This window comes from Mugil cephalus, chromosome 2 (genome assembly GCF_022458985.1).
Source record: "Mugil cephalus isolate CIBA_MC_2020 chromosome 2, CIBA_Mcephalus_1.1, whole genome shotgun sequence".
NCBI lineage: Eukaryota > Metazoa > Chordata > Actinopteri > Mugiliformes > Mugilidae > Mugil > Mugil cephalus.
The window spans coordinates 659,532-681,350 of NC_061771.1; the positions used below are offsets into that span (position 1 = coordinate 659,532).

Genomic DNA, 21,819 nt, shown 5'->3' on the forward strand with positions numbered 1-21,819 from the left:
AGTGCCAGATCCAGCACCCACAAAATGGACAAACTGGAATTACAGCTTGCGGGAAAACGCTACATTTGAGACTGCTGTGTTCTCATCATTACGGACGGAGGACTCCAGTAAATGCGGAGGAGGGGGGCTTTGTATCTAAATGCATGAAGGTTGTTTTGTTTTGTTTTTTTGAAAAATGCGCCTGAAAGAGTGTCAACATGTCGAGAGTAGCTTTGTAAAGAATAACCTTTTTTAAGTTATTCTTAGCGTGTTAATGGTTGTTTGCTTGTCTGACTTGTTGTTTTTCTGTGCCTTGAACCAATCAAATGGTTTTTGGTAGTTTTTGTCTTTTTGTGCTGTTTTATTTTTTATTTAGTTTTTTCTAAACTTTTTGTTTTTTGGCTGTGTCATTGGCTGTGGAGGAACGGCCGTTGTGTTCGCTGGTGTCTTCCTGCTATTGACTGCTAGCACTGTCCCCTGAGCTTCCCGGAGTGAGGCCTGAGACTCCCGCTAAACTTCAGAAGAAGTGCTTTGGATGCCAGGCTGGAGTTGGCGGTGGAGGAGCGGAGAAGGAGCTTCAGGTTGGCGGTGCCATCTGTACTCTCGGGGAACATGAGGTCTTCGATAGCAGGATCGATAGACTGTGTGCCACTGGCCAAACATCCACATCACCTTCAACACTATTTTGCCAACTACGTTTGTATATTTTTTTTTATTACACTGCTTATTTTTATTTTACTTTAATTTAACCACATTTGTTGTGGTTTTATGAGTATTTACTTTAATGTGCAACAAAGCTCTGGTGACAAATGATTTCCCTCATGGATCATTAAAGTCTGTCTAAGTCTAAGCATGGTTATAGAGAAGCACTGTTCCCCCGACACTGAATACATGTCTGTTAGATGCCGGCCAGAGAGTTAACGGTAGTGATTGTCACTGCAGTTTACATTCCAACAGACACTAATGCTAACACAGCGCTCTCTCTCCTGCAGAACGCCATAAACGATGAACAGTGGGCCCACCCTGATGGCATTCACATTATAGCTGGAGACTTTAAAAAGACCAGTGCCCCCAAAACACAGAGTGGGACCTTTTTAAACACCAGGACCTGGAAACATTGACAGGGACAGTACTGGACTACATCAGGTTCTGCATGGGAATAGTATCTGTGGAAAGTCATTCGGGTTTTTCCAAACCAGAAACCTTGGATGACCAGCCAGGTCCGCTCACTCCTCAGGGCCCATGACACTGCCTTCAGGTCAGGCGACAGAGCTCTCTACAGCGGTGTGTGCTCCTGGAAGTGAACCCCAGGAAGGCTGCTGGCCTAGACAGAGTACCTGGCAAGGTGCTCAGAGTATGTGCCCAAAACCTTCTGCAGGATTTTCAGCCTCTCCCTGGTCCAAGCAGTCATCCCCACCTGCCTACCACCCCTCTGTAGGGAGCCTGCTAACGTACTATGTCTCCACATGACACAGGAGCTGCACCAAAGTAGACAGAGCAAGGCTACAGAGGACAGTAAAGGCAGCCTAGAGGATTGTTGGCTGCCCTCTCCCCTCTCTGATGGACATCTACACCACATGGTGCCTCAGCGGAGCTCGCAACATCATCAAGGACAATTCACACCCCGGTTCTCAGCTGTTTGAGCTGTTGCCCTCTAGGAGGCGCTACAGATGTATTAGATCACGGACAAACAGAGTGAAAAACAGTTCCATCACCATCGCCGCCCTGAAATCTCACATGCAACAATCTGCGTAATATACAATGTGCAATACAAGACTTGAAACTACATTGACTCTTTATGCTGCTATTATGTCCGTCTATTAAAAAAACCTTGTGCGATACATGTTTACACGTTTACACTTTACCAATGCTGCTACACTTTTTCCACTGCTGCAATGAAATATATATATTTAATTTTGTATATTTTCAATATTTTTTAGTATTGTGTTTTTTGCACTAAAAAATGAGAAGTTCTCCAATCTCGTTGTACACTGTATAATGACAATAAAGGTGTACATTTTTACACAAAAACTGATATTTAAAACATAAAATAATGAGCCATACTATAATTTAGATGATTTTTGTTGTCATATTTCTTTTCAGCCCATGAGAGTTTTTCCCTTTCCACAGCCACATTTGTGCTTGCTTCAGGGGTTTCAGGCTGTTGTAAAGTTCCTTGAGACAATCTTGACACTACTGATGCTATATAAATATACACTACCAGTCAAAAGTTTGGAGACTCCTTCTCATTTAATGTTTTTTCTTTATTTTCATGACTATTTACATTGTAGATTCTCACTGAAGGCATCAAAACTATGAATAAACACATATGGACTGATGTAGTAAACAGTGAAATAACTGAAAACATGTTTTATATAATAGATTCTTAAAAATAGCCACCCTTTGCTTTAATTACTGTTTTGCATACTCTTGGCATTCTCTCCATGACCTTCATGAGGTAGTCACCTGAAATGGTTTTCCAACAATCTTGAAGGAGTTCCCAGACATGCTGAGCACTTCTTGACCCTTTTGCCTTTTTTTCTGCAGTCCATCTCATCCTAAACCATCTCGACTGGGTTTAGGTCAGGTGACTGTGGAGACCAGGTTATTTGGGGCAGCACTCCATCACTCTCCTTCTTGGTCCAATAGTCCTTACACAACCTGGAGCTGTGTTTAGGGTTATTGTCCTGTTGAAAAATAAATGATGGTCCAACTAAACGCAAACTAGATAGGATGGCATGTCACTGTTTCTTGGCCCAAACACATCTATTCTGCTTGTTATTTTTCCTTATTAGTGGTTTCTTAATAGCTATTCAACCATAAAGGCCTGATTCGTGCAGTCTCCTCTGAACAGTTGATGTAGAGATGTGTCTGCTCCTAGAACTCTGTGAAGCATTTATCAGGGCTCTAATCTGAGGTGCTGTTAACTTGTGATTTCTGAGCCTGACATCTCAGATGAACTTATCCTCAGCAGCAGAGGTGACTCTTGGTCTTCCTTTCCTGGGGTGGTCCTCATGTGAGCAAGTTTCATCGTAGTGCTTTTCATCGTAGAGCTCACTGAGAGAAGGCCAAGGGTTTGCAGCGCTGTCAACAAAGCAAAGGGTGGCTACTTTGAGGAATCTAAAATATAAAACATATTTAGAGTTATTTAATATTTTTTTCTTTGTTACATAATTTCACATATCTTGTTTCGTATATTTGTAGTCTTCAGTATGTCAGTATGTATCTACAATGCAGAAATTAGTTAAAAAAACATTTCTGAGATTGCTTTTATAAGATAAAAATTGTTATCCATACTGTACAATAACGCAAGATTTAGAATCACATACCCTAAGTCAAATATTTAACCAAACTGTCAATGTGTTATTTGGGCACACAGCCACAGATACAGGTGGGTAACATCTGTGAGTCATAACACAATGGAAGCTTTTGCACAGTTACTGGATGTTGCCAGTACCACACCAAGGACAAATGTGTTCGTCTGATCACTATATATTCACACAATGGTGTCTACCTCTATTTATACTAACTGCAGGCTTATTAATGCAACTCCTGCAAGTGAACAACCTTCACAATTTGCAACATGTAATAAAGTAAATTTATTTATCTGGCACTAAGGTTGTAGCTGCATATTTCTGATTTTGTGCATACAAGGATAACTCAATACAGCTCTGCACACCTGCTCATGGAGTACTATTGTCTGAAAAGAAATTCCAGATATGTCTGTGGAGCATTGCTTGAAATGTTGTATGAAAGACTGTAAGGGAGGGTCAGAGAGACAGACAGAGATAAAGTGCAAGAAGAGGAGAGTAGTAGAAACAGCAGTGTGAAAGATATATCAATTAAAAAAAAGAAAAAAAAAATGGAACTAGAAGATGTAGAACACCCTCCAGAGACTTCAGGTGGGAGGCCAATAAAGAAAATTCACTGGATAGCAAAAAGATCAGTGAAGAGGCGGGGGAAGAAGGAAGAATGAAACCAAGACAATGATAGCAGATGTGAAACAAATCAAGGCAATCACAGGACAGAGAGACTTTTTTCTTTGCAGAGAGAGAGAGGGGACAGCCACTACCGAACACTGCAAGCACAGAATGTTCCTAAATTTATAATAACAGTTCAATAACAGTTCAATAATAGGTACCGATGTAGCTGTAGTTGTGAAAATCAATATGGCTGCAAATAGAATGCTTTGGAGTGAATTTAAATTCTCACTTGAGTTTGAGCTGTTTGCGGCATGGCACGGTGTTCCTCATGCAGGTTCCACTGAGTGGGTCCACATCCTCCACAATGACAAACGGTGCCTCTTCTAGAGTCACAATCGACAGGTGGTCCTCCCGTTCCTCTTCTGTGGAGTATAGCTCAAAGCGTGGCCACACATGGTACCTCATCGTCAATGAGCCTCTTTCCCACTTGCCAACCTGGATGAGCAAGTGTGGAGGAGGACTGTGTGACATACAGGCTACTGTAATAGGTACTTCAGACACTCCAAATGAAAAAGTGACAGAGTAAAAACTATGAACCAGAAAACCAGAGAAGAGAAGAGAAGAGAAGAGAATAGAAGAGAAGAGAAGAGAAGAGAAGAGAAGAGAAGAGAAGAGAAGAGAAGAGAAGAGAAGAGAAGAGAAGAGAAGAGAAGAGAAGAGAAGAGAAGAGAAGAGAAGAGAAGAGAGATTTACCCTGTCCCACTGTCTATCTTTGTCCAGAAGAATGATGACCAACTTGGGAAACATCTGGTGGCCTTCTTCACTAAATGACAAGTTGCGACCTTCAAATGTTACATTCATAAGGTACCTGAGAAGAAGAAGTCCAGTTTGAATTAGAAATATTGACATTTGTCTGAAAGTAAACAAAGGCTGACCCAGTTTGAAACATTATGGCATAAGGGAAGGGAGGCTGAAGAGAGAGCAACAAAAAAACAGGAATGAAAGATGGAAGAAAATGTATTAACCTGTTTTGTGAATACATTATATATATGTGTGTGTGTGTGTGTGTGTGTGTGTGTGTGTGTGTGTGTGTGTGTGTGTGTGTGTGTGCGTGTGCGTGCATGTGTGTGTGTGAACAAATGTACAACAGTGGCAGATAAGCTGAAATCCTCGCTTTCTCTCTCTCCCCCTCTCTGTACTGTATCCTTTCCTTACTCTTCCTCATCCTCATCTGTGGACTGCCATCTCCATGGAGACGCTCTGGCTCTGAAACAATCCACAGGAGAAATAAATATCTTCTCTGAACGCAAGGAGTATGGAGCTGAGTGTGTATGTGCAGATTCTAAAGGATGCACCGAGCACTGCCATCTCCAACCAAGTCAACAGTGTGAAAAATAACACAATGAATCTTTTCACAAGAGAATTAAACAAAATGCAGAAAACACACAAGCAGTGTACCTGAAACTGAACCAAGACTTTATCACGGGTAGCTCCCACTGGAACATTTAGTGCCTCTATCTGTAATGTCTTTAACTATATTTATATCCCACCACAGGTTTGAATAGGTAAGCAAAAAATCAAGATGGTGTGGATGGAGGATTCAGAGATCCAACTTGTTGCCATCCGGATACCATGACAACCCACATGGTCAGCACCCACCCTACAAGTGCATGCGTCATCATGACAGGATGACATGTGTGAACATACAGAATACCGCAACATAAGGATGCAGGGTGGCTCTTAATGAGTTGCCATGGGGCCCACAACCGCAGCAATTTTCATGCAATCAGCTGTGTTGCCATGGGGACAGTAATCTCACCAAAAAGAGGCTGGTTAAAAGAGAGAGATGGAGAGAGCGAAAGAAAGGAGAATTTTTCAGTCTAAACCTTTGTGTTTACTGACTTTCCCTTATACTGTCTTTCACTGTCAGAGCCATCATTCTATCTAACCTCTGAGCAGCACATCGAACCACACATCAATAGGATTCACATATCCATATTAACCTTTGCCTTTAGAAAGACTGATGCATGCTGTGAATTTACAGCAGAGGAAGGCTGCTCTGTTTATCATTTTGTAGCCCTGTACTACTGATGTAGCATTTATGTGCTGTTTGATCCCTCCTCATGTTAGCTCTTCCCCTCTGACTCTGGTGGAGGAAGTAGGAAAAAAAACCTAAAAACTACTTAGATGTGCTCTTAACAAAACCTCACGCAGCTTCATCACTTGTATATGCAGCACTTGTGTGTGCCTTGCTCACCAACTGTTCCTCCACTAATCAGTGGCTGTGAAGGAATTTATTTTTTAGTTACTGAGGCAGTGAATCATCAATGGCATGGTCACAGTCTCCCTTTTTTTTTTTTAAATTTTCAACCATACTTCAGAGCCATTTAATTATCATTTAATAAAGCTGAACAGTCACAAATTCTCTGCCACTGTAAGGCACGAATGTGAAACTATACAGTATACATGCATCCATATATAAATTATATATAAATACATAGGCACGAGCTAGGCACATGCCTTTGTCCCAGCACCCCTAAAAATAAGAGTTGAAAAAAATGCTTGTATCTAAGATAAAATGACAGAAATCAGCACAATAGTAGAAAGTATGTGGTTTAAATGTAATATTTTAATGAGGAAATGCAGCTCCCCCGCCTTCCCTCTTGCATTGTATTGTATGACACATCTCCCCCACGACAAAAGTCAGTAGACCCCTAAGTCAAAATGTTCAAATTGTGCCCCAACCTAAATTTAGCCATTTTCCCTCTTCGTTGTCATGTGACTTGTTAGTGTACTGTGACATACTGCATGGCATGATCAAAGCATGATCCCATCCCTTTGGAAACTGGGCGGCAGGGCAGTATTCCAACATGATAACGACCCAAACACACCTCAAGGATGACCACTGCCTTGTTGAAGAAACTGAAGGTAAGGGTGATGGACTGGCTAAGCATGTCTCCAGACCTAAACGTGGTGGAGGACCACCTGCCCCACAGATGCTCAGTAGGGTTGATAAGGGTTGATAAGGTCTCTATCATCTATCAGCTCCATGATGTTGTCATGCAAGAGTGGAAAAGGAAACCTAGACTCTCCCATGCATGGTATCAGTGCTCAAAACCTGGACGGAGGAAAGGCTGTTGGGATCTGTGTCAAAGGACCATGTTGTTACGGGAATTCTTTTATCAAAAATGACAGAGTCACTGGAGTCTCGTTTAAAAGTTTTACTTGCAGCAAGGAGCCAAAACATGCACTACAGCAACCACAGAATCAACTGATGATAGTGACATTGCATTCACTTTTATACAGTAGATCCTGTCCTAGAATGGAGACAACCTTTTTAGAGAGACAGGCTGTCAGCCTCATTGGAATTTAACTAGTCATAACAAAGAAGTTGGTGTTGGATGACTTCATGCCCTATCTGTGGGACCTTCCACCTACTATTTGGTGAAGAGGATAAGAAAGAATATGTTGTGTAACATTTAACCTGTATTTTTCCAACCCTCCAACAGAAGCTCTAGTTAACCCCATGTCCAAGAGAGTTAATGCAGTACTGGAACATAATGGTGGCCACACAAAATATTAACACTTAGGGCACAATTTTGACAATGTTTTGAAACATCAAACCCCTAAATAATTTCATTCTAATTCAGTTGAGTAATTTATTGCTAGTGGCACAGCTCTGACAACATAAACACACACATACAGCAATGTGGACTACACACAGGAACGATGTGTCTTTGAGCTGTAACCTTTAATAAGTGAGTCTGCAGGAGCTCCATGTGATCTGGGCCTGTGAGGACTCCTGTTGAGCAAAGACATCAGACAGCTAGCTGTGGAGTCTGAAGAGAGAGGGGCCATTTATCAGAAAGAGCGCTCTCTCATTTAAAATGTGAACAAGAGCATAAGAGCTGAGTACAGTGACCTTCCACAGGCTGTGTCTTGCCTACTGATCTCTATTGAAGTACTGATCTCTACTTTTCTTTCCAGTGGCTGCCTAAAAATTTGAACATTTGGCAAGCTTAGTTATCAAGGTGAATTAAATGACAAGTCCACCGTCTATTTTCATCCGTAGACAGTTACAGTCTGTATCCTGTAGACTTTCATTCAGTCATTCAGTTATGTTATTACAGGAGTCCTTTGACAGAAACTATTTTCTGTGATGGTATTTGGATATTTGCAACTTTTGTATTCTATTGTCGGTTGTTTTGTCAGTGATATTTCTTTTTATTTGAAACTGTTCTGGACTTCCAGTTTACAGGTATGGACTAGATGTGTTTACCTCGGGCTCCCACTACATAGTTGCTTATCTGTACCCCCACCCTTTGTTAACCAGTCTGAATCCATGGATAGTCTTCCTCACGTTTGCCTTGTTATTTACTGACACATTTTATAAGTCAAGATGCATAAACCTATTAAAGTGCCAGAGAAATTAGATGCAGAAACTGCCGCTATTAACAAGTCTGAGCTAGTGGCCATGTTATCGGACGCAGGTCGACTCTGCCATCGGAGCTTCGTTCGCTGACCGAACTGAATGGTCTCCAACAAACTGTCGGTAACCACGACAATAGACTGTAGCCTTGGAAGAAAACCAACAACAATTGTATGAGAAGGGTCTCCGCCCCTTGTTATTATTCCCAGCATGGCTCCGTATCGTCCAGAATGATGGCACCCACATTTGCCTCAGATCGGTTGACGAGGTGAAAGTACATTCAGATGCTTAACGCTTCTGCATAATAAATAGACTCTTGCTGCTCTTAACTGGTACTGAATATGTTACATTATGAAGAGTCCTTATCAATATTAAGATTCAATTTGAATAGGCACATGTTTGTGCACATTTCTTTCAGTCATTGTTGTTTATAGATGTTCCCTTCTTACCCTCTATGGTACAATGTTGCCTCTAGGCAACATACCCATAACCGTTATGATGCAAAAAAAAAGAGGCAGGCCATAAGGAACCAATAACAGTGTTTGAAATCGTCACGTGTCTCTCTGGCTGCATTACTGTATCCCTTTTCGCAGACTGCCCCATAAGGATCAGCTCCACCATTTCTCAGCACAAAAAAAAAAAACTCTTAAAAAAAAAAAAGCCATAATAATAGTTGGGTATGCTTTACTTTCCAGTAGCTCAATGAACTTTATTTTTTTGAATTAAGTAATGGAAACTTGCTAAAATGCAAATGTTTTCTGGCAACACTGTACCATTATCATTATGTCATCATTATGGAATCACCAAGACATGACATTGTGGTATTGTTTATTTAGGTATATATACTGTACAAGCATACCAGTCATCTTCATTTTCTTTTCCTCTCTACCGTTTAATCTAGATACATGATGATGATGATGTTAGCTGTAATAGAGCACACTGGTTACATTTTCCACACATCCCCTCCATTTATAGAATGAATCCTGAGTTTTTCTATGGCTCTTCTACATCAATCAACATAGTTCAACATCCCAAACAGTGAACAGTCTTCAAGAAATAATCAACAGGGTGGGGGTCGGATCTTGCAGCCAAAACGGCTGCACTTAGCAAGAGGGGGGTTGAGGGAAAGGGGAGGAGCAGGGGCAGGGTCAGAAGCCAAAGCAGAGGGGTGTCCCCACTGTGGGGGCTGCGCCAACTCCACCGGCTCTTCCATGTCCAAATGAGCAGGTTTAAGACAGTCTATTACAATCCGTTCTGGTTTGCCCCCCATGTCCACTACAAAGTTCTTAGATCCCCACTCCAAGACACGGAAGGGTCCATTGTAGTGGGGTCCTATGACTGTCGTGGCGGATGAAAACATATTTGGCCAACGGCAGGTCCTTGGGGACAGTGTCAGCCCAATGAGAGTCAGCTGACCAGGGAGGTGTTGTATGTGGGAGAAATTACCCCGGGACCCGCAGTGGTTGGCCATATACCAGCTCAGCTGATGAGGTCTGGAGGTCTTCCTTGGGGGCAGAGCGAAGACAAGGCATGACCCATGGAAGCCAATCAACCCAGTTGCTGCCTGTAAGGCTGGCCCGTAGGGAGGCTTTCATGGCATGAGGAAACCTCTCACACAGTCCATTGCCCTGCGGGTTGTATGCCGTAGTGCAGTGGAGCTTCACCCCCAGGTGTCAGCGACTGCAGTCCAGAGGTCCGACGTGGAAAAACGGTAATTGCCTCCACCCTGGCAGGAAGAGGAACTGCTCCCTGTGGGGTGACGTGGTGTCCAAGGAACGTGATGGACGACTGTCCAAAATGGCACTTGGCTGGATTGACAATAAGTCCATGTTCGCTGAGCCTTTCAGATGCCGGAGGTGTGTCAGGTGTTCCTCCACAGACATGCTGGCCACAAGAATGTTGTCTAAGTAAACAAATGGGAATGACATATCCTGTAGCATTCCGAGTCCATCAGACGCTGAAATGTCTGTGCCGCCCCTTTGAGTCCAAAAAGCTTTCGCAGGAACTCGAAAAGGCCATCGCCGCAGGGGCGGCATCCACCATCAGCTTTAGAAACCATGTGTAAGGGGGAGGCCCATGAGCTGTTTGAGCGGTGCACTATGCCAAGACATTCCATTGTAGCGAATTCCTCCCTTGCAATTGCCAGCTTGGCTGTGTCGAGGCGGCGGACCCGTGCATAAACCCGTTCACCCACAGTAGTGATGTGGTGTTCCACACCGTGCTTAGCCACTGCAAATGAGAACGTGGGTGTGGTGAGGTCAGGGAACTCGGAGAGGAGGCGTTGATATGGGTCTCCAGTGGCAAGCGTGTTCGATGGGCAGAGTGCTCCAGCCCCCCGAAGTGTGCAGGGGTTTGATGCAAAAGAAACGACATCGATGAGTCGTCAGTTTGTAACATCAACCAGCAGATTGAAGAAATCCGCGCCCAGGAGTGGTGTAGACTCAGCAGTCATGATGAAATCCCAGCCAAAGCGCCGCCCACCAAAAGACACCTCCACATACCTGGTGCCATAGGTACGTATGGGCGTGCCGTTGGCTGCATCCACCTGGGGCCGTGTCTGCCAGCCATGGTGTCCACAGTCTGTTCTGGCAGAATTCTACGCTGAGCGCCCGAATCAACCAGCAAACGTCGGCCGGACAGCTTGTCAGTAATGAACAGCAGCTTACATGCAAGGCTAGTGCTCATAGCTGCTTATGAGCGTCCTCCAGAAATGTCTGCGGAGTTGAAACCAGACAATGATAGTCTTTGGAGGAGGAGAGGGGTGAAGTGGCTAGAGCAGTGTGCACAGGCGCAAGGAGTTGCTGCAGAAAGATGTGCGTAAAAAGGAGGGGGTCGGCTGAGCCCAACACAGCCAGCATTCCGACAGTTTGCCATCACCGAGGCCGTTGAGAGACAGCAGGTGGTCCGCTTTCTCCAGTTCAGACAGTTCGAAGAGTCTCAAAAGGAATATTTTCAGTGTGCCGTATTTTCCGGTAGCCAGTGGCGCTTCCAGCAGCACCATTAGTCTGGCCATCGTCGAAGCATCTAACTCCGCCACAACATGGAAATACTTCGTAACGTCCTGAGTTATTCCCCTCCACTGGAACTGGGCTTCGATGTGCTGAAACCAGGCTCTTGGTTTTGCTGCAAAAAGTCAGGCAACTTAACGGTCGCAGCATAGATGTTGGCATTGACATTAACCATGTCATTAACCTCCCTCGGTCCCAGCGCCGCTGGGGTGTTGTGTCTGCTTCCTTCGCCATCAGACATGTTCATATTCTCGGGGTCACCAGTTGTGGGAATGTAAATAACAGTGATCAGACTGGAGACTGAGGTGAATTGAGTTTGTTTATTCTACACACAATTAATACACTGAAAACATAAGGTTGCTAGGAAACCGGCATAAACTCTCTGCTACCCAGAACTGTCATAAACTCTCTGGTTGCTAAGCAACCGTAAACTCTAACTCTTAAAGGTTAAGAACTCTTAAAGGTACAGGCCCTCTGGATTTGGGTGAATGTCTTTACTATGCTAACTATTGTGGGTCACCACAAGGTCAAGGAAATGGTACCACAAGATCGTGTTCCACATGATGGATTTCACTCTAGTGAATGCGTGGCTCTTGTACTGCAGAGACTACAGGATCCTGAAGAAAGATGTGTAAAGCTTGCTGAACTACAAAGCTGAAGTTGCAAGTTGTCTTTGCGATGAGCAGAAAATCCTGAAGAAGAGGGGGAGACCATCACATCATGTTGAGGTACACCTGGCTGAGAAGAAGTGCAGAGGTCCAGCCTCATCAGCTGAGAGTGTAGTGTTCCAAGTGTGTCACTTATCTATGCTTCACTGCTGAGAAGAACTGCTTCATGCATTTCCATAAGCAGTGAGCCAAAGTGACAGCATCACACCAAAAGGCAACACAGAGACTGGCCAACAGTCATGAAACTGAAAATAAGCATTCAGATAAAACAGTGGAATGTGCCAACTTTTTTGCTTTTGCAAAAGTTATAATAAGTAGTTTTTTTTTTGTTTTTATTTGTTTTTGCAAAATAGTTCATGCAAAGTGTGAAAAGAGCACTTTTTAACATTTTATCAGTTTGTGTGTCAATGATTTCAAATTATAGAGTCTATTGAGTAGTTTACAGTAAGTAAGTCAATACTTTTCAGTTCTTACCATTATGGTACAGTGTTGCCTCAAGGCAACACACCCCAAAAAGTACCCCCTCAACAATATTTCTTGAAATTTTTTTTTTGATTATGTTTATTATGTCTATTGTATGACAAAAAAACCACTCTAAACTTTTTTTCTCCCAACTGGCATCATATTGCGTACCATAGAGGTAAATGTCGTATCTTTCTATGAATACATACAGATATGTAGACAGATTTAAGTTATGTCAATTATCCATGTTGGATTACACTACCCCCTTAATTATTGTTAAACTTAGGGGCCTATAATACTCAATTGTGAATGACGGCAGTTTAAGTTAAGAGTTACACTTTGTTTACTTCTTGCTGAGTGGAACATTATATATTTTTGTTAAAGTGGAATAGGGGTTTGGAGTTGGTTAGGACTATCCTGGAGATTTTGAAGTTAGTTCTACTACTCATGGATGGATGGATGGATGGATGGATGGATGGATGCTTTATTAATCCCAAACTGTGAAATTTCACCGTTGCAGCAGCAAAGTACAGGCACTCAACACCATACATACTATATATATATATATATAACAGAAAAAAAAAACACAATCTACTATATACACGTTATTTACAGAATTATAGAAATAAGTGAATTGAAACAAAAAGTGTATACAAGGAGGGAAAAGAAATAATGTACCTGTCACATGCAGGTGAGGAGTTGAACAGGCGTATGGCTTGAGGCAGGAAAGATTTCCTGTAGCATTCTTTGAGACAACGGAGTTGTCTGAGTCTCTTGGAGAAGAAGCACCGTTGTCTGTCTATTGTCTGGTGGAGAGGGTGGTCAGGATTATCCATGATTGATAACAGTTTGTTAAGTGTCCTCCTCTTCACCACCACCTCAAAAGTTTCCTGTGTGCAGTCAATGACAGAGCCAGCCTTCCTGATCAGTTTATTGAGTCTGTTGGCATCATTGGCTGCAATGCTGTTTCCCCAACAGACCACAGCAGAGAAAAGGGTGCTGGCCACAACAGACTGATAGAAGATCTCCAGCATCTTACTGCACACATTAAAGGATCTCAGCTTCCTCAGGAAGTAGAGTCTGCTGAAGCCCTTCTTGTACACAGCTGTACTGTTGGTTTTCCAGTTCAGTCTGTTGTCGATGGTCACTCCTAGGTACTCCTCCACCATATCCACATCCCTGCCAAGGATGCTGAGGAGCTGTTCCCCTCCTCCTGAAGTCAATCACCACCTCTTTGGTCTTGTCCACATTAAGCAGCAGGTGATTCCTTCCAGCCTACTTCACAAATCTGTCCACCAGTCCTTTATACTTCTCCTCAACTCGTCCACCGCTTATACACCCCACAACTGCAGAGTCATCAGAAAATTTCTGGATGTGACATGACTCTGAGTTGTGCTGAAAGTCAGTGGTGTATAAGGTGAACAGGAACGCAGCGAGTACAGTCCCCTGTGGGGCTCCCACACCACTCACAACCACATCAGACAGGACACTTCCCACAAACTGTGGCCTGTCTATCAAGTAGTCAGTGATCCAGGAGACAGTGGATGCACCAGCACCCATCGACCGCAGCTTCCCACCCAGCACCAAAGGCTAGATGGTGTTGAAGGCGCTGGACAAATCAAACAAAGTGATCCTCACTGAGCCTCCACTACCATCCAGGTGTGAGTGAGCTCGCTGCAGTAGATAGATGACAGTGTCATCCACCCCCAGACTTGGCTGGTAGGCAAACTGTAGGGGGTGTAAAGACGATCTCACCTGTGGCCTTAGGTGGGCCAGCACCAACCTCTCCAGCACCTTCATCAAATGGGATGTAAGGGTCACTGGACGGTAATCACTGAGGCCAGATGAAGATGACTTCTTGGGAACGGGAACAAGGCAGGAGGTCTTCCCGAGATGCAGTACCCTCTCCAGGCTGAGGCTCAGGTTGAAGAGATGTTGGAGAACAGCTGACATCTGGCCAGCACAGGTCCTCAGTGTCCTGGGGCTGATGCCATCAGGTCCCGCAGTTTTGTGTTGGTTCAGCCTCTCCTCTCCCTCTTCAGCTGTCTCCTCACCTGGCCGGTCGTCACAGTCAAGCAGGAGGCGGGGGGCTGTATTAGTGGTCTGAGGGCTCACTGCAGGGGGAGGAGAAGGAGCCTTGAGATGCGGGGTCGTTGGAGGCAGTGGGGAGGTGTGGAGAGATGGGGTAGAGGAGACAGGGGTCCAAGAGCTAAACCTGTTGAAGAACGTGTTAAGCTCATTCGCATGCTCCAAGTTTCCATCAGACAGTCTGTCTCGCCCCCCACAGCGTCACCAGCCACCTCGGTGTCGGCTGATGGGAGGAAGTAGATGGTGATCACAATGATGGACGTGAACTCCCTCGGCAAATAGTAAGGATGCAACCCTACAGCTAGTAGCTTCACATTTGGGGGGCCAGAGAAATTCCTTCATGCAGATATCTGACCTGTGGAGTTCTAAGCTACATCTGCTGCTGTGGCCTCATCAGCCAGCCCAGTCTTCATTGTCTGTAGTGCTGTGTATCAGACCTGTGGAGCTCCATAAACTACATCTGCCCCAGTCATCATGGCCTCCTCCAGTTGTCCACTCCTACCCCAGATGAACAATTCACCAACCTGCCCATGATTCCTGTTATACTCACAAACTGTCACAGATCATCAGCTATTTGTTTTATTACTAGACCCTACATGTTTCCTTCAACTTGATGCATGTATCTATGACAGAAGTTTGTTTATCTTGTCTCTCCTGCTCTTATTTCCATCTTCTCTGTTTCTACCCGACTGGCCTTCGGCAGATGGGCCCCTCCATATGAGCTGGGTTCTGCTCAAGGTTTCTTCCTGTTAAAAGGGAGTTTTTCCTTGCCATCGTCACCCTCAGGCTTGCTCTGGAGGTTGTAGGCTGGTTTTTGTGAAGCATCTTGAGACGATTTGTATTGTTATTGGCGCTATATAAATAAAACTGAATTGAATTGAATTGAATAGATGTGTCCAGGGTTGCACCACCGCTCATTCACATACAGCGCAACCCCACCTCCCTCCTTCTTGCCACTAGAAGCTACGTCTCTGTCCGCCTGCACATACAAAGCCAGGTGTTGTGATGCTGCGGTCCGGGATGTGTGAGTGCAGCCATGTCTCCGTACAAACACGATAAGCTGCACTTGCGGAATTCTCTCTGAGTGTTGATCAGTGCCGCTAGCTCGTCTGTCTTGTTTGCGAGAGAGCGAACGTTCCCCATGATGATCCCAGGAACGGCTGGCTTGTATCTCCTCTTCTTAGCGTTCACCTTCTTTCCAGCCCTGCAACCACGGCGTCTCCTTTGTAACTCCTCCAGGATTGCAGGCCTGGCTCCGGGCCGCAGTACAGCTGCTCGCGTGTGTAAACAATGGCCATGCTGCTCTGTGCGTAACCCTCCGTTACAAAGAGTAACGAAAGTAGCAGTAAAAGTGAAAAGATTCACAAAAACCATTGCTGCACAGTATTAATTTCCAACTTAGGTAAGAAAAGAAAGACAAAAGAAATACGAGAAAGGTGGACAGAACACACACAAGAAGCACGCACTCAGGAGCTGCTGCAACAGGCGTACACTCACCATGGCGCCAAGTAGCTCTTCCTCATTTTTGTTCCCATTGTCCTCATTGTATCTGTTCAATGTGTAACTGAGATTCTTGTAGATGGCAGCAGATTTTTCTCAAGAATGTCTCAGTACATTTTTCCATTCATCCTCCCTTCAATTATATTAAGTTTGCCAGTACCATATGCAGAAAAACAGCCCCACACCATGATGTTCCCACCTCAAAACTTCACTGCCAGTATGGTGTTTTTGGGATGATGTATAGTGTATTTTGTCCTCCAAACATGGTGTGTGTTATGGCATCCAAAGAGTTCAATTTTGCTCTCATCTGACCAGACTCTGTTCTCCCATTATTTTTCAGGCTTGTCCAAATGTTGTGCAGCAAACTTTAAACGAGTTGCAACATGCTTTTTCTTCAGAAATGGAGTCTTGTGAGTGTGATGGGAGATCGCGGTGTGATGGGAGACGGGTGAGGTTTTGAATTGTTACATGGCGGCATAACGCTGCACGATTAAACCAATTAAATCAAGACTTTAAAGGATAACATCAACAGAGATCCACAAACTCCACTCGCAATCGAAGAGGCTAAATTAAAACACTGAAATACCGCCAGAGTGGAGTCCTTAGAAAACAGTACTACCTGCGGTGCGTCATGGAGCTTTCTGACAATCCGGCCAAGAGAAAGAAAGCTGACTCCTTTACGGACACAAGCGATCTAATAACAGCTGAGGTATCAGTACTTGAGTCTATTAATAAAAAACTAGATCTGCTAAGCCTTATGCACCAGGATATCAACGATCTCAAGTCAAGCTTAGGGTTTTCGTACGATCAGATCCCTAATCTTCAAAGAGATAACACCGAGCTGCGAGCGGACGTCACCTCCATTTCAGTGGAGGTAAACCAGCTCAAAAAAGAAAATAAACAACTGAAAGAGACTGTCCTGGACATACAATCAAGGAGTATGCGGGACAACCTAATTTTCTCAGGGATCTCAGAGAGCTCCCCGGACAATCCAGAGGCCCTGATTAAAAATTCATGACCACCGCTCTCAAACTGCCAACGGAGACGGTCCAGGCTTCAGGTCTGGAAACAAGGAGGAGGTGCAGAGGGTACAGCACCAACTGCAGGACAAACTAAAGGAGTGCAAGAATTCCTATAGGAGGAAGCTGGAGGCCAGACTCCAGCAGAAGAACATGAGGGAGGTGTGGTCAGGAACATAGCTGGCTGTGGGGGGCGAGACAGACTGTCTGATGGAAACTTGGAGCATCCGAGGAGCCCGAGGAGGAAACCGTCCGCGTCCCATCATTGCAAAATTTGAACATTTTCAACAGAAGGTACTTGTAAAGAGCAAAGCACGCGAACTCAAAGGAACCACTTTCGGAATTAACGACCAGTTCCTGAAAGAAATCAACGAGAGGCGTAAAGTGCTGTACCTGATCCTCAAGGATCATCGGCAGAGAGGAAAGAGGGCCGCACTTACAGTGGACAAACTTTACATCGACGGTCAGCTGTTCCGGGATGCAAACATCACCCCCTGGCTCTACTGACGGATAAGTATTACGAAAAATAAGCCATGTATATTTGTTATTTGTACATTTTTATATATAAATATAAATACTTAGAATAGGAAAAATAAATAAAAACATAAAAGAAAAACCTCACAAAACGTTAATGTATGTCACTCCTCTTACCTTCTCACTCACCTCATACATCCCCCCCTGCTATTCTTCTTTCTTTCTTCTCCTTCTGTCCATGTCTCCCTGCCCTCCACACTTACCTCCACTCACCCCTTCACCCCTCCACATATCTCCGACACAATAATTTCCTTTCTCGTGGTGCTAATGTTATTACGTTAACAATCCATTTTCCAGGAACTGATGCTATTGTTGATATGTCTGTATGACATTGTTTGTACCAGGTATAATCAAGTATTCCAACACTCACCTCCTGATTTCTCTCCATTGTCTGTACATCCTTTCATGTTGACAGCAGCAGACGACCCCGTAAAGACGTACAAAATCCTCTACCAACACAACATACAAAGAAGGACTGAATGCTCTCAATCTCAGTGTCGCAGTTAACTGTCTCTTGGAATGTGCATGGCATTCGCTCGCAGGCAAACAAATTAAAATGATGGATTATATCTCCAAATTACAAGCCGATATCTTACTCATTCAAGAAACTCACCTACAAGATTCAGAAAAAAAATCTCTTATAGATCCAAATTTTAACCAAGTTTTCTCTTCCTGTTTCAACAGTAGACAAAGAGGAGTCTCAATTTTGGTCCATAAGAGACTCATGTTTACCTTAAACAAATTGATAACAGACACAGAAGGTCGATACATCATCATTCAGGCATCAATCTTTAATAAATTATACACAATTGGGAACATTTATGCCACGAATAACGATGATCCGGCCTTCTTTCACAAAGTCTTTTCACAATTATCTGACATAGCCGTCACACCCTTTACAATTATTGGAGGGGAATCAGCCAAAGTCCTCAAAGAATACATGGATGAGTTTGGACTTGGCGATGGTTGGAGAATCAAAAACCCGACAAAGAGGGAATACACTTTCTTTTCCCCAGTACACCACTCCTTTTCTAGAATTGACTTTTTTCTGACAAACAATTCTATTGTACAAAGAATCAACACCAGTATATACCCTATCATAATCAGTGATCATGCACCGGTGTCCCTCCACCTTCAAATAGAACCCTCCCTAAAACCATCACCCACATGGTGCCTCAACACCTCATTACTGAGAGACCCTGAATTTGACTCATTAATAAGGAAGGAATGGAAGGGGTTTTTGGAAATAAATGACTCTCCAAATTTATCCCCATCTCTGATTTGGGAAACAGGGAAAGCCGTAATCAGAGGCAAAATTATATCTTACTCCTCTTACAAGAAAAAACAGGACCAACAAGCAGAAAAAAACATCGAGGATAAGATTAAAGAAATAACAGAACAATACACCGCAAACCCAAAAGAACAATTATGGACCCAACTACAAAATGCGAAACTACAATTACAAAATATCTTGACCAAAAAAACAGAATTCATACTTCAACAACTTAGATACCAAAATTTTGAGCATAGCAATAAATCAGGCAAATTTCTTGCGAATCAACTCCAACGCAACAGAGAAAAATCTCTTATAAATGCAATTCAGGACTCAAGTGGCAAACACACTCAATCACCACAGGATATTAATCATATCTTTTACAGCTTCTATGAAAAATTATATTCAACGACTACCAACCCGAATCCTGACGACATTCAGGCCTTCCTCAAAAAACTCAATCTAACCCAACTGACGGCAGAACAAAGACATATATTGGATTCGCCTCTGACCATGGAAGAACTATTAACAGCTTTAGAAAACATGCCTACGGGCAAAGCTCCTGGGCCGGATGGTTTCCCTGCCGAATTTATGAAACAGTTCTGGTCAGATCTGGCCCCCTTGTTCCTAAGGAATGTTACAGAAATCAAAAACACAGGTTGAATAAGATCCCAAATGAATACTGCTGCAATTAAATTACTTTTCAAACCAGATAAAGACCCAACACTCCCTCCAGCTATCGCCCTCTGTCATTGATTAATACAGATATCAAAATTATTTCCAAAGCACTAGCATCTAGACTAGAGAAAGTAATTTCATCAATAATTCTCAATGACCAAACAGGTTTCATCAAAGGCCGACAATCTAAAAATAACGTTAGACGACTCCTTAACCTGATCAGCATGTCCCAGCGTAGAAATACAGAAGCCATTGTTTTATCACTGGACGCTGAGAAAGCCTTTGATAAAGTGAACTGGGCTTTCCTCTTTGACACCCTTCAAAATTTCGGCTTTGGAGAGTCATTTATCCACTGGGTTGCTGCACTGTATAATTCACCTTAGGCCACAGTCACCACCAATGGTTTCACATCACAAAGCTTCACCTTACAGAGGGGAACCAGACAAGGATGCCCCCTGTCTCCCCTACTGTTTGCTATATTTATTGAACCACTCGCATCAGCAATACGTCAGAACTCCAGTATCAAGGGTATCCACTCATCCATCTCTGAACATAAGATCAATCTATATGCTGACGATGTTTTACTTTACTTGCAACAACCTCAGAGATCATTACAGGAAGCTTATAATTGTATTTCAAAATTTTCAGCCCTCTCTGACTACTCAATCAACTGGTCCAAATCAACAATACTACCAATAACGGACAAAGCATGGGATCCTGCAGACCATAAACCCCAACTGCCCTTTTTCATAGGATATATCAAAAACCTGGGCATAAACATCTCACCTAAATTGTCAGAGTTAGTGCAACTGAACTTCGATCCACTCCTGGATAAAATCTGTGATGACCTGAAGCGCTGGACCAATCTTTCTATCTCTCTGATGGGACGCATAGCAACAGTTAAAATGAAAATTTTGCCACAAATTAATTACTTATTTTCCATGATCCCATTCAAACCCACAGCAAAATGGTTCCAGAACCTAGATTCTGCAGTCAGCAAATTTTACTCAAAAAACAAACAGACAAAAATTAGCCTCACCACCCTTCAAAAAAATAAATCAGAAGGAGGACTTGATGCACCGAACTTTACAAACTACTGCCTGGCAAATCAGCTACAATACATCACCAAATGGATAAACCCAGAGGATTACAATTCGTGGTTAGACATAGAACAGGCCGACTGCCACAACATATGCATTTCGGACCTGCCCTTCATTACAATCACCCTTAAGCGTCATTACTGCTTCCAAAACCCCATTATTGCCGCCACCCTGTTGGCTTGGTGGAAGAGTCTAGAGACCACAGGATCCCTGCTGGAACCCTGTGGGTTCTCCCCAATTTGGCACAACCCTGACTTTGTTTTTTTTTTTTTTGATCAATTTTTTATTGAAGAATGTACAGTGTATATATATATTCACGTTATATACAGAGTTTTTACCTTTTATCCCCCACACTAAATACAAACAGAAACAAAAACTGATACATTTTCAGATAGGTAACAATGATAGAAACCCCCCTCCCCATCCCGCATGGCGATTTCCCGTGAACCTCCCATCCTTAAGAATGTCACTTAAACTGAAAGATACTTCCTTCCAGAATCTAGCAACGCCAGGGCACTCCCAGGGCATTAAGTGGGCAAAGATCACAATCTGAAGATGTGGTGATCTTCATGAAATAACGCCTTCTGGGGGTGAGGTACATCCTATGAACATATTTATAGTGTATTAATTGATGGTTGGGGTTTTTGGATGTACCACTGAGATTTTTCCACACTGTGTTCCAGCAAATCTCTCTATCATTTAACTCTTACTGGTAAGGGTTTGAAAGTTCCAAAAATGAATTTGTACAGTTTAGAAACCATCCCCCGTGTAGGTCCAAATGAGGCAAGTAACTTACGTAGAGGGTGAGTGGGTAGAGCTGTACCCCATGGGACACCATATGCCCGCATAGCTGATCTTAACTGCATATAGAAGAAAAAAGATGAACCTCGAAGATCAAACTCAGCTTGTAGATCGTTAAACGCTCGTAAACCATGGACGCTATACAGGTCTTTTAGTACATTCACACCCTTATTCTTCCAATGTGGAAATGAAAAGGGTATATTACCAGTAAGAAGTGAGAAATTATTAAAAATGGGTGTATGATTATGCCATTTATCATCTGTGCCAACATGCTTCATTACAGTATGATAAGATGTGAGAAGAAATGAAATAACAGGACCTAAACATAATTTTGCTTTTTTCAATGGTATGTTAGCA

At 43.3% G+C, this 21,819-nt stretch overlaps 1 protein-coding gene across 7 annotated transcripts in view; it reads right to left on the reverse strand.

Moving 5' to 3' along the window:
* Positions 1-21,819, reverse strand: part of grin2bb (glutamate receptor, ionotropic, N-methyl D-aspartate 2B, genome duplicate b) — a 169,221-nt gene that overhangs the window by 46,991 nt on the left and 100,411 nt on the right. For all 7 annotated transcript variants that reach the window (XM_047578984.1, XM_047578986.1, XM_047578985.1 and 4 more), the window contains 2 exons: positions 4,656-4,770; positions 4,192-4,397 (listed from right to left, as the gene is read on the reverse strand). In XM_047578984.1, the coding sequence (XP_047434940.1) occupies positions 4,192-4,397; positions 4,656-4,770 (321 nt within the window). The remainder of the gene's footprint in view (positions 1-4,191; positions 4,398-4,655; positions 4,771-21,819) is intronic.